The sequence below is a fragment of the Desmodus rotundus genome, chromosome 7, assembly GCF_022682495.2.
Source record: "Desmodus rotundus isolate HL8 chromosome 7, HLdesRot8A.1, whole genome shotgun sequence".
Taxonomy (NCBI): domain Eukaryota; kingdom Metazoa; phylum Chordata; class Mammalia; order Chiroptera; family Phyllostomidae; genus Desmodus; species Desmodus rotundus.
In genome coordinates, this window is record NC_071393.1 from 7,598,009 (window position 1) to 7,612,917 (window position 14,909).

At 49.6% G+C, this 14,909-nt stretch overlaps 1 protein-coding gene across 1 annotated transcript in view; it reads right to left on the minus strand.

The window, feature by feature from the left end:
* Nucleotides 1-12,934, minus strand: part of LOC123480431 (uncharacterized) — a 144,221-nt gene extending 131,287 nt beyond the window's left edge. The window contains exons 1-3 of the mRNA XM_053928132.1: nucleotides 12,749-12,934; nucleotides 10,836-10,864; nucleotides 1,512-1,675 (exon numbers count right to left, since the gene is read on the minus strand). Coding sequence (XP_053784107.1) covers nucleotides 1,512-1,675; nucleotides 10,836-10,864; nucleotides 12,749-12,934 — 379 coding nt within the window. The remainder of the gene's footprint in view (nucleotides 1-1,511; nucleotides 1,676-10,835; nucleotides 10,865-12,748) is intronic.
* Between the last annotated feature and the right edge of the window lie 1,975 nt (nucleotides 12,935-14,909).

A 14,909-nucleotide genomic window follows, 5' to 3' on the forward strand; every position in this document is an offset into this window, starting at 1 on the left:
ACTTAGCGCAGTGTCCTCCAGGCCCAGCCCTGTTGTCACAAATGGCAGGACACCCTTCTTTGTAAAGGCTGAGTAACGTTCCGCTGCAGGTAAACACCACTTTTTCTTCGTCCAGCCCCCCGCTGATGGATGTCTAGGTCGCTTCCACGTCTTGGCTACTGTGGATGGGGCTGCATGCACGTGGGCGTGCGGACCTCTCTTCAAGATCCTGCTTTTATTTCCTGTGTACATAGGAGGACACCCAGAAGTGAAATTGCTGGACCACGTAGCAGTTCTATTACTAATATTTTTGAGGAACCTCCATACTATTTTCCATAGTGGCTGCACCAATTCACATCTCTGGCAACAGTGCACAAGGGCTTCCCTTTTCTCGAAACCCTCACTAACACTTATCTTTTTTTTTTTATAATAATAATAATAATAACCATCCTAACAGGAGTGAGGTGGTATCTCGTTGCGGTTTTGATGTGCATTTCCCTGATGATTAGTGATATTGAGCCCCCTTTCATCCACCTGTTGGCCATTTGTATCTCTGCTTTGGAAAAATGTCTATTCAGTTCCTTTGCCCATTTTTTAATTAAGTTATTTGTTTCACTGCTATTGAGTGGTAGGAGTTCCTTATGTATTTTGTCTATTAACCTTTTATCAGTTATATGGGCTGCCTTTAATTTTGCTGATGGTTTCCTTGGCTGTGCAGAAGCTTTTTAGGTTGATGCGGTCCCACTTGTCTGTTTTTCCCTTGGGTTCCGTGCTTTCGGCATTAGTACATCCAAAAAAGCACTGCCACGGCCAATGTCAGGAAGCTTTGTGTGTGTTTTCTGCTAGGAATTTTCTAGTTTCTAGCAAGTCTATTTCTAGGTATGTACCTAACAGAAATGAAGGCACCAAAAGACAGAGAGGGGTGTTTGCGGTGACACTGGCCCCCATCACCCAAAGCAAATGCCTATCCGCAGGAGCGCTGATCCACGAATCATGACCCACACGTACCACAGAATGACGTTCGGCAATGACCGAACAGCTCTCACAGGGACGGAGACAAAACGCACAACAGTTCCGAGTCAGAGCCACCCACTACGAAAGCACGATTCCATGTATACCAAGTACAGAAACAGGCGAAACTCACCTTCAGTTTTAAAAGTCAAGGTCAGGGTTACTTTGGGGGAAGGGTTAAAATACAATTCTTGGGAGGGCTCCATGGGGGACTTCCCAGGGGGCTGGTGAGGCCCTGTTTCTTGGCCCTGGGGGTAGTGGGATGCGTGTTTACCTTGTGATTTTATTAAGCGGATCACTTAAGTTTTGTGGGGATTTTTCTATAGACACAGTATAATTCCTAAAAAGGTTTTTTAAAAAAAAAAATCAGAAGGCCTCCATCGTTGCCACCATCTGACTTCAATGGGCAACGCCCTCCCTGCAATGTAAGCTGGGGATGCTGTTTGCCTGAGCACTGGGGGGATCAGAGCTCTGAAGCCCCCTTGGCAGACCTCCCTCTTAGGGCCCAGCCACCCTGATACCTCCGGTTGGCCTCAGGCCAGCTTCCTCAGCTTCTGGGGCCCTTTGTGCTCCTCGGGTGGAAGTGTTTTCCCAGCATGCGTCAGTCCCCTCTGTCAGAGGCCTGGGGGGCCTGGGTTCTGTCTCCTCGGCGACACCCTTCCCTGTGGGCTGCTTCAAATGAGTCCTGTTGGAAGACAGAGAAATGAGAGAGTATTAAAAATGTCAGCAGCAGATCCTGAGATGCACAGCTGGGTAAATAGAGCTGGTAGAGATGTTTTTATTAGTGGCTTTATGGTTATGCTCACTTAAGTTATGGATTTAAGGTGGGGGGTTGGGTGGGCCCACAGAGAAGAGGCCTAAGGGTCTTCCATCCATTTCCAGACCTTCTCAGACCAAAGCATGTGGCACCCTCGGATGTGGGGGTCTCCCTCAGTTTTGGGGGGCTCTCAGTATTTTGGGAAATTGTATATGTTCATATTACCCCTTTAGAAAGAAGTTTTCTTCCCCGTGAGAGAGACTTGAAGCCTCTTTCTCTAGGGTTTCCCCAGGAAGTTTTGTCCCTGCCCGTATTTCTGGAAGAACTGATATCAGCTTGTTTCTCTGGCCAAATGTGGTTAGTTTCCAAATGGGAAGTAGGGAAGCAGGGAGTAGAGGATGGGAACTTCTGTGGCCAAGGGTCACGGTCAATGTCCTCACAGGTGACCAGCAATGAAGGCCGTCTCTTCACCCACAATGCCCAGAGCGGTCATTTCATGGACACTCGTTAGATGGGTCAGAGAGCCCAGAGTTCAAATTCAAGTTCAGCAACTTGTTAGCTACATCATCTTGGAGAAATTATGTTAGCTTCTGTTTTCTCATTTCTCACATGTAAATAAGAGAGTAGCTACCTCACAACATTGGTTAGTGAACACTGGATCCATGTTAGACATTATCAATGTTAGAACTTGTCTAACCTTATCAAATATTAGAATGTGTGTTTCCACCAAACCATTATCTCAAAGAAATACGTGCCTTCCCATATTCACTGCAGCGTTATTCACAATAGCTAAGGTGTGGAAAGAACCTAATTGTCCTTCAATGGGCAAGCAGATCAAGAAAATGTGACTACACACACACACAATGGAGTATCACTCGGCCTTAAAAAAAAGAAGGAAATCTTGTCATTTGCAACAACACAGATACACTCGAAGGGCATTATGCCAAGTGAGATAAGCCCTTAGCATCTTTCTCTGATGCTAAGAGAAAGACCAATACGGCATGGCATCACTTGTATGTAGAATCTAAAAAAAAAAAAAAAAAAGGCCAACTCCAAAAGCATCGAAACAGAGCAGAAGGGTGGTTACTGGGGACGAGGGTGGGGAAACGGGGACAGGCCGGTCAAAGGGTGCTAACCTTCAGCCACAAGGTGAACGAGGTCTGAGGATCTAATCTATTACGTGGTGATGGTAGTTGATAACAATTGATTATATAATTGAAATTTGCTAAGAATGGAACTTAAACGTCTTCACCAAAAAATACAAAACGAAACCGAAGGGTAACTAAGGGAGGTGACGGCGTGTAAACTCAATGAGAGGAACCCTTTCACGAACTACGCGTACCAAATCGTCCTGTCTGACACTTTAAATCCCTTACAACTCTATTAATTAATTATACCTCAATAAAGCTGAAAAGAAAAGACGAGGTCTTCCCAGAAGACATAATATTTGAGCATTGCCTCCGATGAGTAAACTATCACTCGTAGTTCAGCGTATTCTCGTTATTATTACTCCTAGCAATGTAATTCCAAACAGAGTGGCGTAAAACAGCAGCAATCCTGCTATGCTCAGAGAGTCTGTGACTCATGCACTTGGACCACACACAAAGGAGACCGCCGGACTCCACTCCACCATGTCTAGAGTGACCTGGGGAGACTTGGGTAGCTGGGACTAGAGAATCTTCTCCTGAACGGCTGGTGCCCTGGCAGAGGGCAGCGGGAACGCTGAGTTCAGAAGGAACCGTTAGCCAAAGCGCCTACCAGTGACTTCGTCAACTCGGTGGCCTCAGGGTCGTCTGACCCCGTCCCCATGGCTAGTACTCCAGCTGATAAGGCAAAAGTTGCATTGCCTTTTATGACCCGGCCTCAAGAGTCACATAGTGTCACTTCTGCCATGTTTTATGGGTCAAGCAGTCACCCAGGTTCAATTGGAAAGGTCATAGACCCCACTTTCCTATAGGAAGAAAGTAAAAATATTTGTGGCTTTTAAAAAATTTGCCACAGGCTTTCCTCTGTGCCCAGTCCTGAGCTAAGTTCTTAGTTAACATGGCCTCGTCGGGCCTTACACTAAGCCAATGAAGCATTTCCACCTTCATTTGGTAGTATGTAGATAGGAAACTAAGATGCCAAGATGTGCTTTCTGGCTCAAGGTCAAACAGCCAGTCATTTGAACCCATTTCTGCCTGAACCATGTTATTTGACTTCAGAATCAATGTTTTCATTAATTCCACAAATACTGACCTCCCCCATCCCCACATAAGGAAAGAGATAGAGAGATAGATAGATAGATACGATGGGTGGATAGGTGTTACATTGGCAGGCAGGTAGGAAAAAAGGGAGGGAGGGAGAAAGGATGGATGGATGGATGCCAACACAAAGATGAACAAAGTGGAAACCCAAATTCCTAAGGGAGTGCAGGCCCCCTGCAAGCCTGAATCTTCATTAGCTCTCCACGAGAAAGAGGAGAGAAATGCCTGGGAACCTAAAAGAACACAAATACCCCTGAGATAGCCACCTGGCAAGGCATCTAGGGGATGTCTACAAGCTGCTGAGCAACTGGCTACTTCCAAGTAATGATGGACTACCCCGTTTTCCTCCTTTTGTTTGATAAACACAGCTGGCTTGAAGCTTCGCGGCGGATCTAAATGCAGAGAGCTCCATCAGAGAGTGTCCTAGCCAAAGCCCCTCTTTCTACAAATGAACAGAAATATACACCCCCAGGGAGATAAGGCTTGGGCAAAGTGACCCGCCAAGGGGCTCTGGCTTCGTTATCGACATGACTTGAACGGAATCTATCTTACTTTGAATAAGCTATATGTTAGGACCCAACAATCTACCTTCAGAAAAATCCTGCACAGATCTTTACAGCGCTGCTTGCGGTGGCGAGGGACTGAAAACAACCTGGCTGCCCATCTCTAGGGAAACGATACAGAAAATGTGGGGAATGTGCCCTGTGGAACCCTATGCATTAGCTAGAACTACTTATACCCAAAAAATATACGCACGTTTTAATACAGTCGTACAGCAACAAGCAGAGTTTTAAAAACATGGTGTTCAATAAAAAAAATAACAAAAACGGACCTGTACTCCTCGGCTTTTATGTAAAAGACGTGCATGCACAAAAAGTTACTACCTGTTTTTCAAGGAAAAAACGTCTCAGGGCGCATTGTAGACGTGAAAGTGAATGCCTGCAGACTCCTTCAGTGGGACAGGGAGTCGAGGTGAGGGGCTTGGGGTGAAGAGGGAGGATGCACTGCCTAGGATACAATACGGTGTTTCCTATAAATTAAGGTGACGTGCTGTCTAAGGAGGAGCAAGGTCGCCTCCTCTCTGCAGGTGAGGCGAAAAGGAACCCCTCCTATGTCCCAGGCTGGTACTGCGGTGGGAAGTACCAGCAGTTCTTCTGCTGTGCACAACACTCCAGGTCTCGGCCGAAGGTCTGTTGAAGGAGATGGAGGGGTGAGAGAGGCGTGTCCTTTAAAAATCCTGTTTTCATCAGCGCTCGTGGGCTTAAGGCACAAGTGACACACGCATCCAGCTTCACCTTTTAGGACCCGGGAACCTGGCTCCCTTCCCGTCTGGGGAATTTATAACCCAGCAGGCGACCGGGCTGTGGTCAGCTCAGGAGCCGGCAACGCAGAGGATGGATTTCCATCCTCCAGAAGCGGAGGCCTTTCTTCAGCCACCAGACTGCGTGAGGGACGGCTCTGCTACCACTGTAACACAGGAAAAAAGTCTCTTCCATTTCTAGAGCTGCTTATACTTTGTCAAGTCCTCTCAAAACGACCGCATACCATGTGCACAAGTTAGGAATTATTATCCCTATGTAAACAAAGTTAAAAAAAAGGGGGGGGAACAGCAGCCTTCAGTGATGTGCCAGTGACACATGCCCTACAAGTCTTCAATGTATTCCTTCTCATGTAATATCTCTACTACTACTATTACTAAGAATTGTAATTTCATTGGTTGATCTATTACTACATGCCCTGTACTTTACCTCAAGGATGCCATTGATTCTATGAGTGACACATGATTTCATCCACTTCACAGACAAGGGAACTGAGGTATCTGGAGGGCACCGAGCTCACTTGGGGTGACACAGCCAATCTGCAGCAGAGCTGTTGAGTCCTGCCGCTCGGTTCCTGATTCCTTATCCATCGTCACTGTCCTCTGCTACTGAGGTCCCTAAGTCCAATTTGTCTTGTACCCTCTTCTTGAGATGCAAGGATCTCATGACCGTATCCGTGCGTTCGCTAGGTATTCATGGTGCCTGTTATGTGCCAGACGCTGTGCCAGGCCCGTTAGTGGGAGATGCAAGATGAGTGGCAGGGGGAATAATCAAGGTTTCCAACTCCAGACTCAGCACTATTTAAGCCTGGGTAGAGGCTGAGACAGAGGCGAACATGTTAATACCTGGATGGCCAAGTGGGATCCCAGGGAGCAAGTGAGGAGTGGAGGAGTGAGGAGGGCAAGCAGAGAGATAGAAGAATGCGTTTCCCTGCAGTGGGCCACCTCGAGGCTGCAGGACTACCTGAGAAGCCCCGTGAGGTGAACCTCAGGCCTGTCAGTCTGCGAGGAAGAAGAGGAAGGCTTCATCTCATCCTTGCAACCCCCACCAAACAAAGGACTGCCCAAACAGGGGTTTGATTCCTGCCATTTCCAGGATGACGAGTTGGTCTACTGGGTCCCCTACTGTGACATCCAAAGGAAAAAAACCTGGGGCCACAAGCTACAGGTACAAAGAGCAGGCCCGGGGTGAAGCCCTCTGCATCACACCTGAGTGAAACATGGTTGGACCCTGCGCAGAACCGGACGCCAAGTGGTGGCTGGGATTGAGGACAGATGAGGCAAGGGGGGCTGCAAGTCCGCTTCAGAGGTCTCCAGTGAACTACTTACCAAGGGGCTGCAGGAGCCAAACAGTACATAATGGTGATTATTATTATAGCGACAACCATGTCATTATGAGCGCGGTACCTGTCACAAAGGACAAATGTGCCACGGGCTCTGCACATATGGACCCTGCAGAGTTTTCATGCGCGCAGACAACTCACTAGTCCTCATCCTGATCTCGGGACCCAGGAGTGGAGAAGGGTTCGGTTGCATTCACGGGTGAGGAACGGAGGCTGCATGGTGACGCTGGCAGCGAGGGCTCCCCAAACAGAGTGTGATGGATGGGCGGGGATTCAAACTCAGATCTCCGACCCCAGGGCCATTTCCCTGATAGCTGTGAAAATTTCTGATTCTTTCCCTCTCCTATTTCAGGAAGAGACAGCTGGATGGGGGGAAGAACAGCTGCTGCCAGCCTCATAAAAGATGAGTTTCTGGCCCCCCACTGCTGCAGAAGGAGGGAACGAATCCTTTGGTTCTAACCGGAAATAAAGAAAATTTAGCTAAAATATTGTGAGACAAAGGGGGAAGATCTCGCCAGTTTCCTTCAGAAACAGACTTAACCCATTCGGGTATTCGTTACCAGTTACTGTGTGTCTGATTTGGGGTTAGTTGCTCTTCTCCACGCCTCAGTTTCCGCACTTATGAGAGGGCAGTGTTCCCTCCATCCAGGTTATGTGAACGACCGACATCATGCCATTTTTCTTCCCCAGAGCCTTCGGCGGTTGCCATCGGGACCCCCAAACAGGATCGCTTCTCCCTCTTCAATCATATTCGCAACTTACACGCTGGTCCCAGGACACACGCCGCCATTTCCTGCCTCCGGCTTCTTTCCATGACGTTCTGTCCACAGGGATTCTCCCTTCTCCCCCTTCAATTCATCCATTCTTTCAGTGACACCCACAGCCGTGCCGGAGCCAGACCCATGGCCCAGACTTAGGAAATAATGTCGTAGCAAGCGAGGTGCCTGCCTGAAGACACCTGCGCTCTAACTTAGGGCAGGCACATGGGGTTGGTCTTGAGAGCCAACTCCAGTCCCTTGGAGCTGGCTGGGCTACTCACACTTCTGCAGTGGCGCAACTCCAGGGCCACCTTCAGGTCTGGCTGCACAGCCCCCTTAGCAGAGTTGTGGGTGTCTTTCACGGACAGGGGAAATGGGGCAGGGACATTCCATTGGCTGCTCCTGGTCTAGGGGAAATTCGACTTGTCCTTTGGGGTCCTTCTCAAATTCTCCCTCCTCTACCAAAATGCTCAGATGTGCACTGTGTCTTCGATTGGATACTGTGACTACCAGGCCCCATCAGTGCACCTAGTCTAGCTTCGCACACTGACGATGAGACCCTGGAGATCAGAGACCACCTGCTACTCCCCGGTGCCCGACCCGCTGGTACAGTGCCTTGTGTGTGCTCCAGAAGCAGGAAAGAGAGGTTTTCGGTTGTCTTTGTTGTCACTGTTGTTGTAATTGCTGCTGTTAATGATGGTGATGCTGGTGGAGCTGACACAGGTGTTGATGGTACCGGTGGTGGCGGTGATGGGTTGATGCTGCTGGTGATGACAGTGATGCAGTTGGAGATGGTGGTGGTGGTGATGGTAGTAATACGGTGTTGCAGATGGTGGTGGTGGTGCTGCCACCACTGTTGCTGCTACCACTGTTGCTGCTGCTGCTACTGGTGTTGGGGTGGTGTTGCTATTGTTGGTGATGATTGTGTTGCTGTTATTGTAGTTGTTGGTATTGGCGGTGGTGGTTGTGATGGTGATGCTATTGTTGGAGATGATGTTGCTATTCTTGGTGGTGGTGGTGGTGGTAGTGTTTTGACAGTGGTGGGTTTTGGCCTCCACTTTCCCACAAATTGATTGGAATATATTGTCATGTTGCATTAGGACTGACCACATGAATCTGAAATGATTTCCACCCACCCATGAATCCATACATCAACGTTCCAATACCTTACACAGGTAGCTCAATTTTCAGGCAATTCATAACTCCAAAAAAATACAAAGGTGTAGAGATTAGCTATAAAAATGTGTACTTAAAGGCATCTGCAATATCTGTTCACTGTGTTTTCTGGGAATCGAACCGGCACCCCTTTGGTCTGCAGCCTGCGCTCAATCCACTGAGCTACACCAGCCAGGGCTCACTGTGTTTTCTGTATGCTTGAATTATTACATGGCTAAAAGGTGAACAAGAAAGGTGTGCTTTGGGGACACCAAGGAAGAATCACAATTCTCCTCAGAGATTAAAAGGATCCATGGAAAAGGGGAGATGCTAGCTGAGCCTTGAAAAAATCAGGAATGTGTGTGCCTGTCTGACAGGGTTGTGGGGGGAGGGTGCCCCAGCACAGGGCGCAGCCTGACCAAGGCACATGGCATGAAATGGCATGCCACAATCAGGAACACATGGGGCCTCTCAGTGTCCCCTGTGTCCCACTCCACTCCTCAGCTTCCCCATCTCTAAAATGGGGCTAGCACAAATACATCATGAGTGAGGTCTTTCACTGATTCACTGACTTCCAGATTCCTCAGCACTCACAACAGTACTTGGTACTTAGCAGACACCCAATAAGTAGTTGTAAGGAGAGAGAAGGAAGGAAGGTGGGAGGGAGAGAGGTGAAGGAGAGAGGGGGAAATAAGGAAGGGAGGGAGGGAGGGAAGGAAGGAAGGAAGGGAGGAAGGAAGGGAGGAAGGAAGGGAGGAAGGAAGGAAGGAAGGAGACACAGTAGTTAACACCTAAGAGCTCACAGGGTAGGTCTCAAATCAGTTCCCCAAGGGCCCCCAATCCAGTTTACTTTCCTGCTTCCCCTGCACTTTTTGAAGGTGCTCCCTGCGCTCCACCAGTGCCCTTCCTTTCTTCACATTTCTCCCTTGTTCTCCCTCCTCCCTCTCCGCGCCCACCCCCTGCTGCCCTGGCCCCTGCCCCCTGTGTTATGGATTGAAAACACCAGCGGAGCCGGCATTTACTGACTGCCAAACACCTCTTTGAGCTTCCTCAGAACAAACAGGCTCAGCCGACTTTTTTGTTTGTTTTCTTCCTTTTTCTAAGCTGCTGAGCTGTCCCTGGCATTGTGCAAGAGGTCAGGGGGAGGAACTGTCAACAGCTCCCTAATGTAGGCTCCTACCCCAGAAAGGGGTCCGGGGTTTTATGGGCCTGATCTTGGGGTGGGAAAACACACACACACACACACACACACACACACACACACACACACACACACACACACACACACACACACACACACACACACACACACGGTTGCTGTTTGCTTTCTCAGACAGCTCTGGCATTCCCCGCGGGAGAGGGGAGGCTGAAACACAGAACCCCTGCTTCCCTAATTGGACATGAAAACAGTTTGGATAAATGGAGACATGTCACCCCGACTGTGTAATCCCTTCCCGGAGAGCAGGAAGGCTGAAGGCTTTGCAGGACTTTTGTGTTTTGAACTTTGTTTTTAAATTGTAGAAGTTTTGCAGGAAAACATTTGTGTGTTTTGTATAATAAAATCAAAGCTAAAAGGCCGTAACCAAACCTGTAACTCCACACGCCGAAGGAAATGCCGAGTTTGTTGTTTCACTGCGCACCCATTTATTCATCCCGCAAATACCTCCTGAATGCCCGCTCTGTGTCAGACACCGCTCCAGGTGTGGGGGCGCTGTGGTGCAGACAGGCAGACCCCGCCTCTGCTAGAAAGCTTCTCTTTGCAGCCCCCAAACAGAGCAGTGATTTTTACAAATAGGGGAGAGATGCAGTCACTTCTGTCTCATCTCACGCCACCCTCGCAGGATGGCTGTGCAGTACAGACCTGCCGTTCTGTCGCCCGATTTTCTGTATTTAAAAATACGTGCTGAACTGTTTCTCCCTCCCAGCCCATAGACTGCTACTGCGGGCATCTCAAACGCTGCACAGGGCCCTACTGTTTAAATGCACCATCACGCACTTACAACGTGCTCTGGGGGTGGGTATCCGCGTTGTTTGCAAGCTGATTTTCAGAAGGGAGACTTCTAGAAAGGGAAAACAACTGACTACCTGACAGATATGGCAGAAGGTGCTAAAGATTTTGAACAGTGAAGGTCTGACTTGACCCCTTCGCTCAGTTTCACGGACTCAGTCCATGTCGCCTTGAGAGGACAGGGGCTTGTCCTAGGCCACCCGGGGCTTTCCGGACATCTCCTGGGCATAAAGCGAGGCTCCACCTTAAGAAACACTTACTTTGACCCGTCTTGTGGGGTGGTGATTATCTAGTTATATGTTGGTTTCTGCTGGGAGATCACGTGCTTCGGCAAAGCCAGTCTCATCTTCCCAGTGCCTAGAATAAGACGAGGGACAGAGGAAGTACTCGGTTAAAGCCTGTGGAAGGGATACTTCATTAAAGGATATAGGAGAAAGTGAGGGAAGGGCTGAATGGATGCTGGCTGGCTGGCTGGCTGGCTGGATAAATGCACGACTGGCTGAATGCACGAGTAGAAAGGTAGACAGATGGGTAAACGGATAGGTGCATAAAAATATGGAGGAATGGATGAGTGACTGGATGAGAATGGGTGATTAAATGAATAAATTAATGGAGGAGGGTGAATAAATAAGGGAGCACATGCATGAGTAAGGGACTGTGTGGAGGGGTGGATGGATAGATGGATGATGACTAATAACCAAAGTCACGTGATTAGCAAACTATAAAGATGCTTACTTAGCAAAATAATTCATTGGTTATTGAAGAGTCCCCCCATCAGGGTCCTTTTAATAGGCTCCCTGGAAGCAGTCAGCGTTGTAATTCAATCTGCACACTGCTCACGGGGGACGCGCCAAGTGCGGTGCCCGAATCCCATGCCGACTGCTCCCAGAGCCCCGGGCTGAGTGCACCGTGGGGTCCCACAGGTAGTAACTGATGAGGGTGATGAATAAGAAGGTAGAGATTGCATGCCGATCAGGGCCACGTGTCGCATGAAGCGCCATCACCAACATCGGCTGTCCCACACCTAGAACACAAGGGATTCCACGGCGGGAACGACTTGGGCCTGAAAAATCACTACCTGAAACTGCCATCTTCCTGAATGTTCCTCCTCCTGCCCAGAGTGTCTCAACGCTCAAGCCAGTGCCCAGAAATGAAAAGTCCCCACCTTCGTCTCCATAGGTGCCAGACACCATGGGCCATCGTTCCAAAAGCAACACAGATTAACCAGTCACTCCATTTCGGACCAATGCATCACCGGGCTTCTGCCCCAGCTTGTCTGTCAAGCCCCTCTGACCTGGCCAGGAGCCTCGCTCGGGGTCTCTCCATCCCCTGCCTCAGCTCTCAAAGGCCATCAGTTAAACAAACCACCCTGGGAGCCATCAGCACACCCTGCAGGGCAAACAAGCCTTGACCCCAGGCAGGTCAGCAGCCAGGAGGGTGGGGAGGTGAAGCCAGGGTGCTCATCTGCTGCTTGTCCCCCACTGCTCTTCCTGATGGACAGCAGTGGGGCAGGAATCTAACCTACGCCTGGGAGCAGGGCAGCGGCAGCCCACCTGGGGGGCCTCCTGCATGCCCCACGCTGCTCTGTACAGGCCCCATTCCATCCTAAGAGGTAGGGAGCGACGTTCTGAAGAGAAAGCTGAGCTACCAAGCGGCAGAATGAAGATTGGAGGTCAGGTGTGCCTTTTCTCAAAGCCATTTTAAAAAACACGTTTCAACTTGTGGCTGAACAGGTCCACAATGGGAGCTGTGTCCCAGCCTGGTGTCCTCGTCATGGAAAATCCTAAATATTAGGATCTATAAATGCATATTTTTGTCAATGTAAGAAATGTGTCCAAGAAGGAAGTCTGCCACAGCTCGGAACACTTGACCACTCTGAGTGCCCTTGAAGTCCAAGTGGGCACAGTGGGGAGCCCAGCCCACCCAGGCCCTGTTCTCAGGGAGTTTCCAGTTGAGTAAGGAAAAGGGCTACCAAGCCAAGACTCGCAGAGGTGAATCTGAAATTGCACACAGTGGAAGGGGCCTCCAGAGGCACTGCGGTAGCTAACAGGGGCTCCTCCAAGGAGCGGGCTGCCAGCAGTTTCCTGGGGGGATGGGGGGGACGGTTAGCTCTTTCTAATACTGAGTGCACCCTGCCATTCTCTGGCTCGAAGCAGTTTGCTCATTCATTTACCGACTCATCCAGCCGCCCGTCCCTCCATCGAATGTGTACCGCACTCAGCACCTCCGAACTGCACACAGTCCTTGGGAGAGCGGCGCCTTTGCACGTCTCCTCTGGGGGTGGTTTGCAGGTCTTGGCGCTGCCGCCCCGGGAGCCCCCCGTTACGTCCTCGGGGGCTCCCTCCTTGCAGCCCGTCATTCTCACAGCTAAGATCGTACTGTAAGAAATGCGCCCTTCGACATCTACCCTGCAGCACCGGCCCATGCCACTAACATTACTTTTAATATTTCCATAACTTGCTTCTTTATCGAAGACTTTTAAGCAGGACAGGACATAATCAGAGCAGTTGGTTTTCCCCACTGTAGAAGGTTAATTCCAGGGCAGTATGGAGGATGAAAGGACGGGCAGAGCTGGGGGTGGTGAAGGAAGGACAAGGGTCTGAGGGAACAGTCTGGAGAAACACTGGAACGAAGAGAGCAGCCAAGCATGCCGGCCCAGGACGTGGGCCCTGGAAACAGGCTGTCTGCATTTACGTGAAGGTGTGCATACGTACCGGCAACGTGGCTTTGGGCAAGTGGCTCGACCTCCCCCGGAAAACACCACCTGCGCGTCAGGTGAAGGAACACTTGCACTTTGGGTAAAAGAAGTAATGTTAAGGCTCATTGATAGGAGGCCCTGAAGAATTTCTAGGATCCGCAGACCCTCCTGACCTGCAGCTGCCAGTGAGCATGTCAACAGGGGAGGTGGGGGAGCTGAGCCAAGAGCATTGTTCCCTTCAGCCCTGGGGTTCTGTCCTGGGTGAAGGAGACAGGGACGGGGCTGAGGCGCCTGGTCGTTATGGGGCAACCCAACCTGCTAGTCCAGTCCCAGTCTGATAAAGTCATTATCTCCAGAAACTCGCACATACATTCTTTCCCACAAAGCGTTTCTGTGCCTAGCTGGGTGCTGGGCTCGGTATTTGGGAAAATGAGTGTGTTACAGCCTTTGCCCTCAAGCGTCTCCGCTGCAGGCGGGTAATTATTTCTGAAAAGATGGTTTCCACACACTGTAGTCCATGTGACTCATTGTTCAGACGCCATCTCACCGATTATCTCTAAACACGTAAAGGGAGCAGAGTCCCCACTCTATCTGGCTGCATACACAGTACATGCCATTAATTTTTCAGACGGATCTCTTAGATAATCTCCAAGCACATATGAAAAGGTAAAGTGATCGCTTCACTTAATTAAATTAAGATGCAAAAATGCTTGGCAGGTGGTAGCTGCTCAATAAATATTGAATGAATAAATATTAAAATAGTGAATGAATATTGAGTAAATAAATTGAATGATCTAACCATCTAGGGCAGAGACTGACTAGCTGCTCACTCAACCCACTTCCTTTTTCCTCTTCAGCTGGTGGCTAGACTTATTATTTCCCAGCTTCCCCTGCAGTTAGGTGTCGTTTTGTGACAATGGGGTGGGACCAAAGTGATATAAGTGCACACCCACACCAGGCCTATACACATTACCCATGATGCTCCTCTCCCAGCAAAAAGGGAGAATGAGGCCCTAGTGGAAGGGGGAGTCATAAGAGAGAAGATATCTGGGTCCCTGGCTGATCGCATGGAAGATATCCCACCGCGAGGAGCTCCTGATTGGCCCCTAGAGAGAGAAACACCACCATTGGGCGAGGCCACTGAAGTCTCAGGCTCCTTTGTTACAATAGTGATCTTGACCTGCCTTACGCCACTCAGCTACTCCCTACCCACTGAGGACCTTCAGGCCCACAGCCAGTACGTCCAGCACCTTCACGTGAACCAGAGAAAGGCACCCCACCCGTTCCCTGTGCTCTCTCCGTCCACTTCTCAGCCAGGCCCGTGTTTCCCAAACATCACTCATTCTTGTACTAGCTCCGTGATTTTTCCAACATCTGCATAAGGCCTGTCCACAGGTACTTAATGATGTTCTTCTTGCCAAGTCACTTTGTTGTCAAATACACTTATTTCTAAGGGTGGCTTAGTATTGCCACACACATTGGATCCTTTGCTCCAAGTAGCAAGTCATCTGAAACATCAACACAAGGGACACAAAAGCAGTTGCTAAATTCTAATCAGATAAGGCTGGGAGGGCTCTGGCCAGAGGGGAGCTCGGTTTCTGTCTAAGAGCCTTCGGCAACTGTTGGAGGGGGTAAG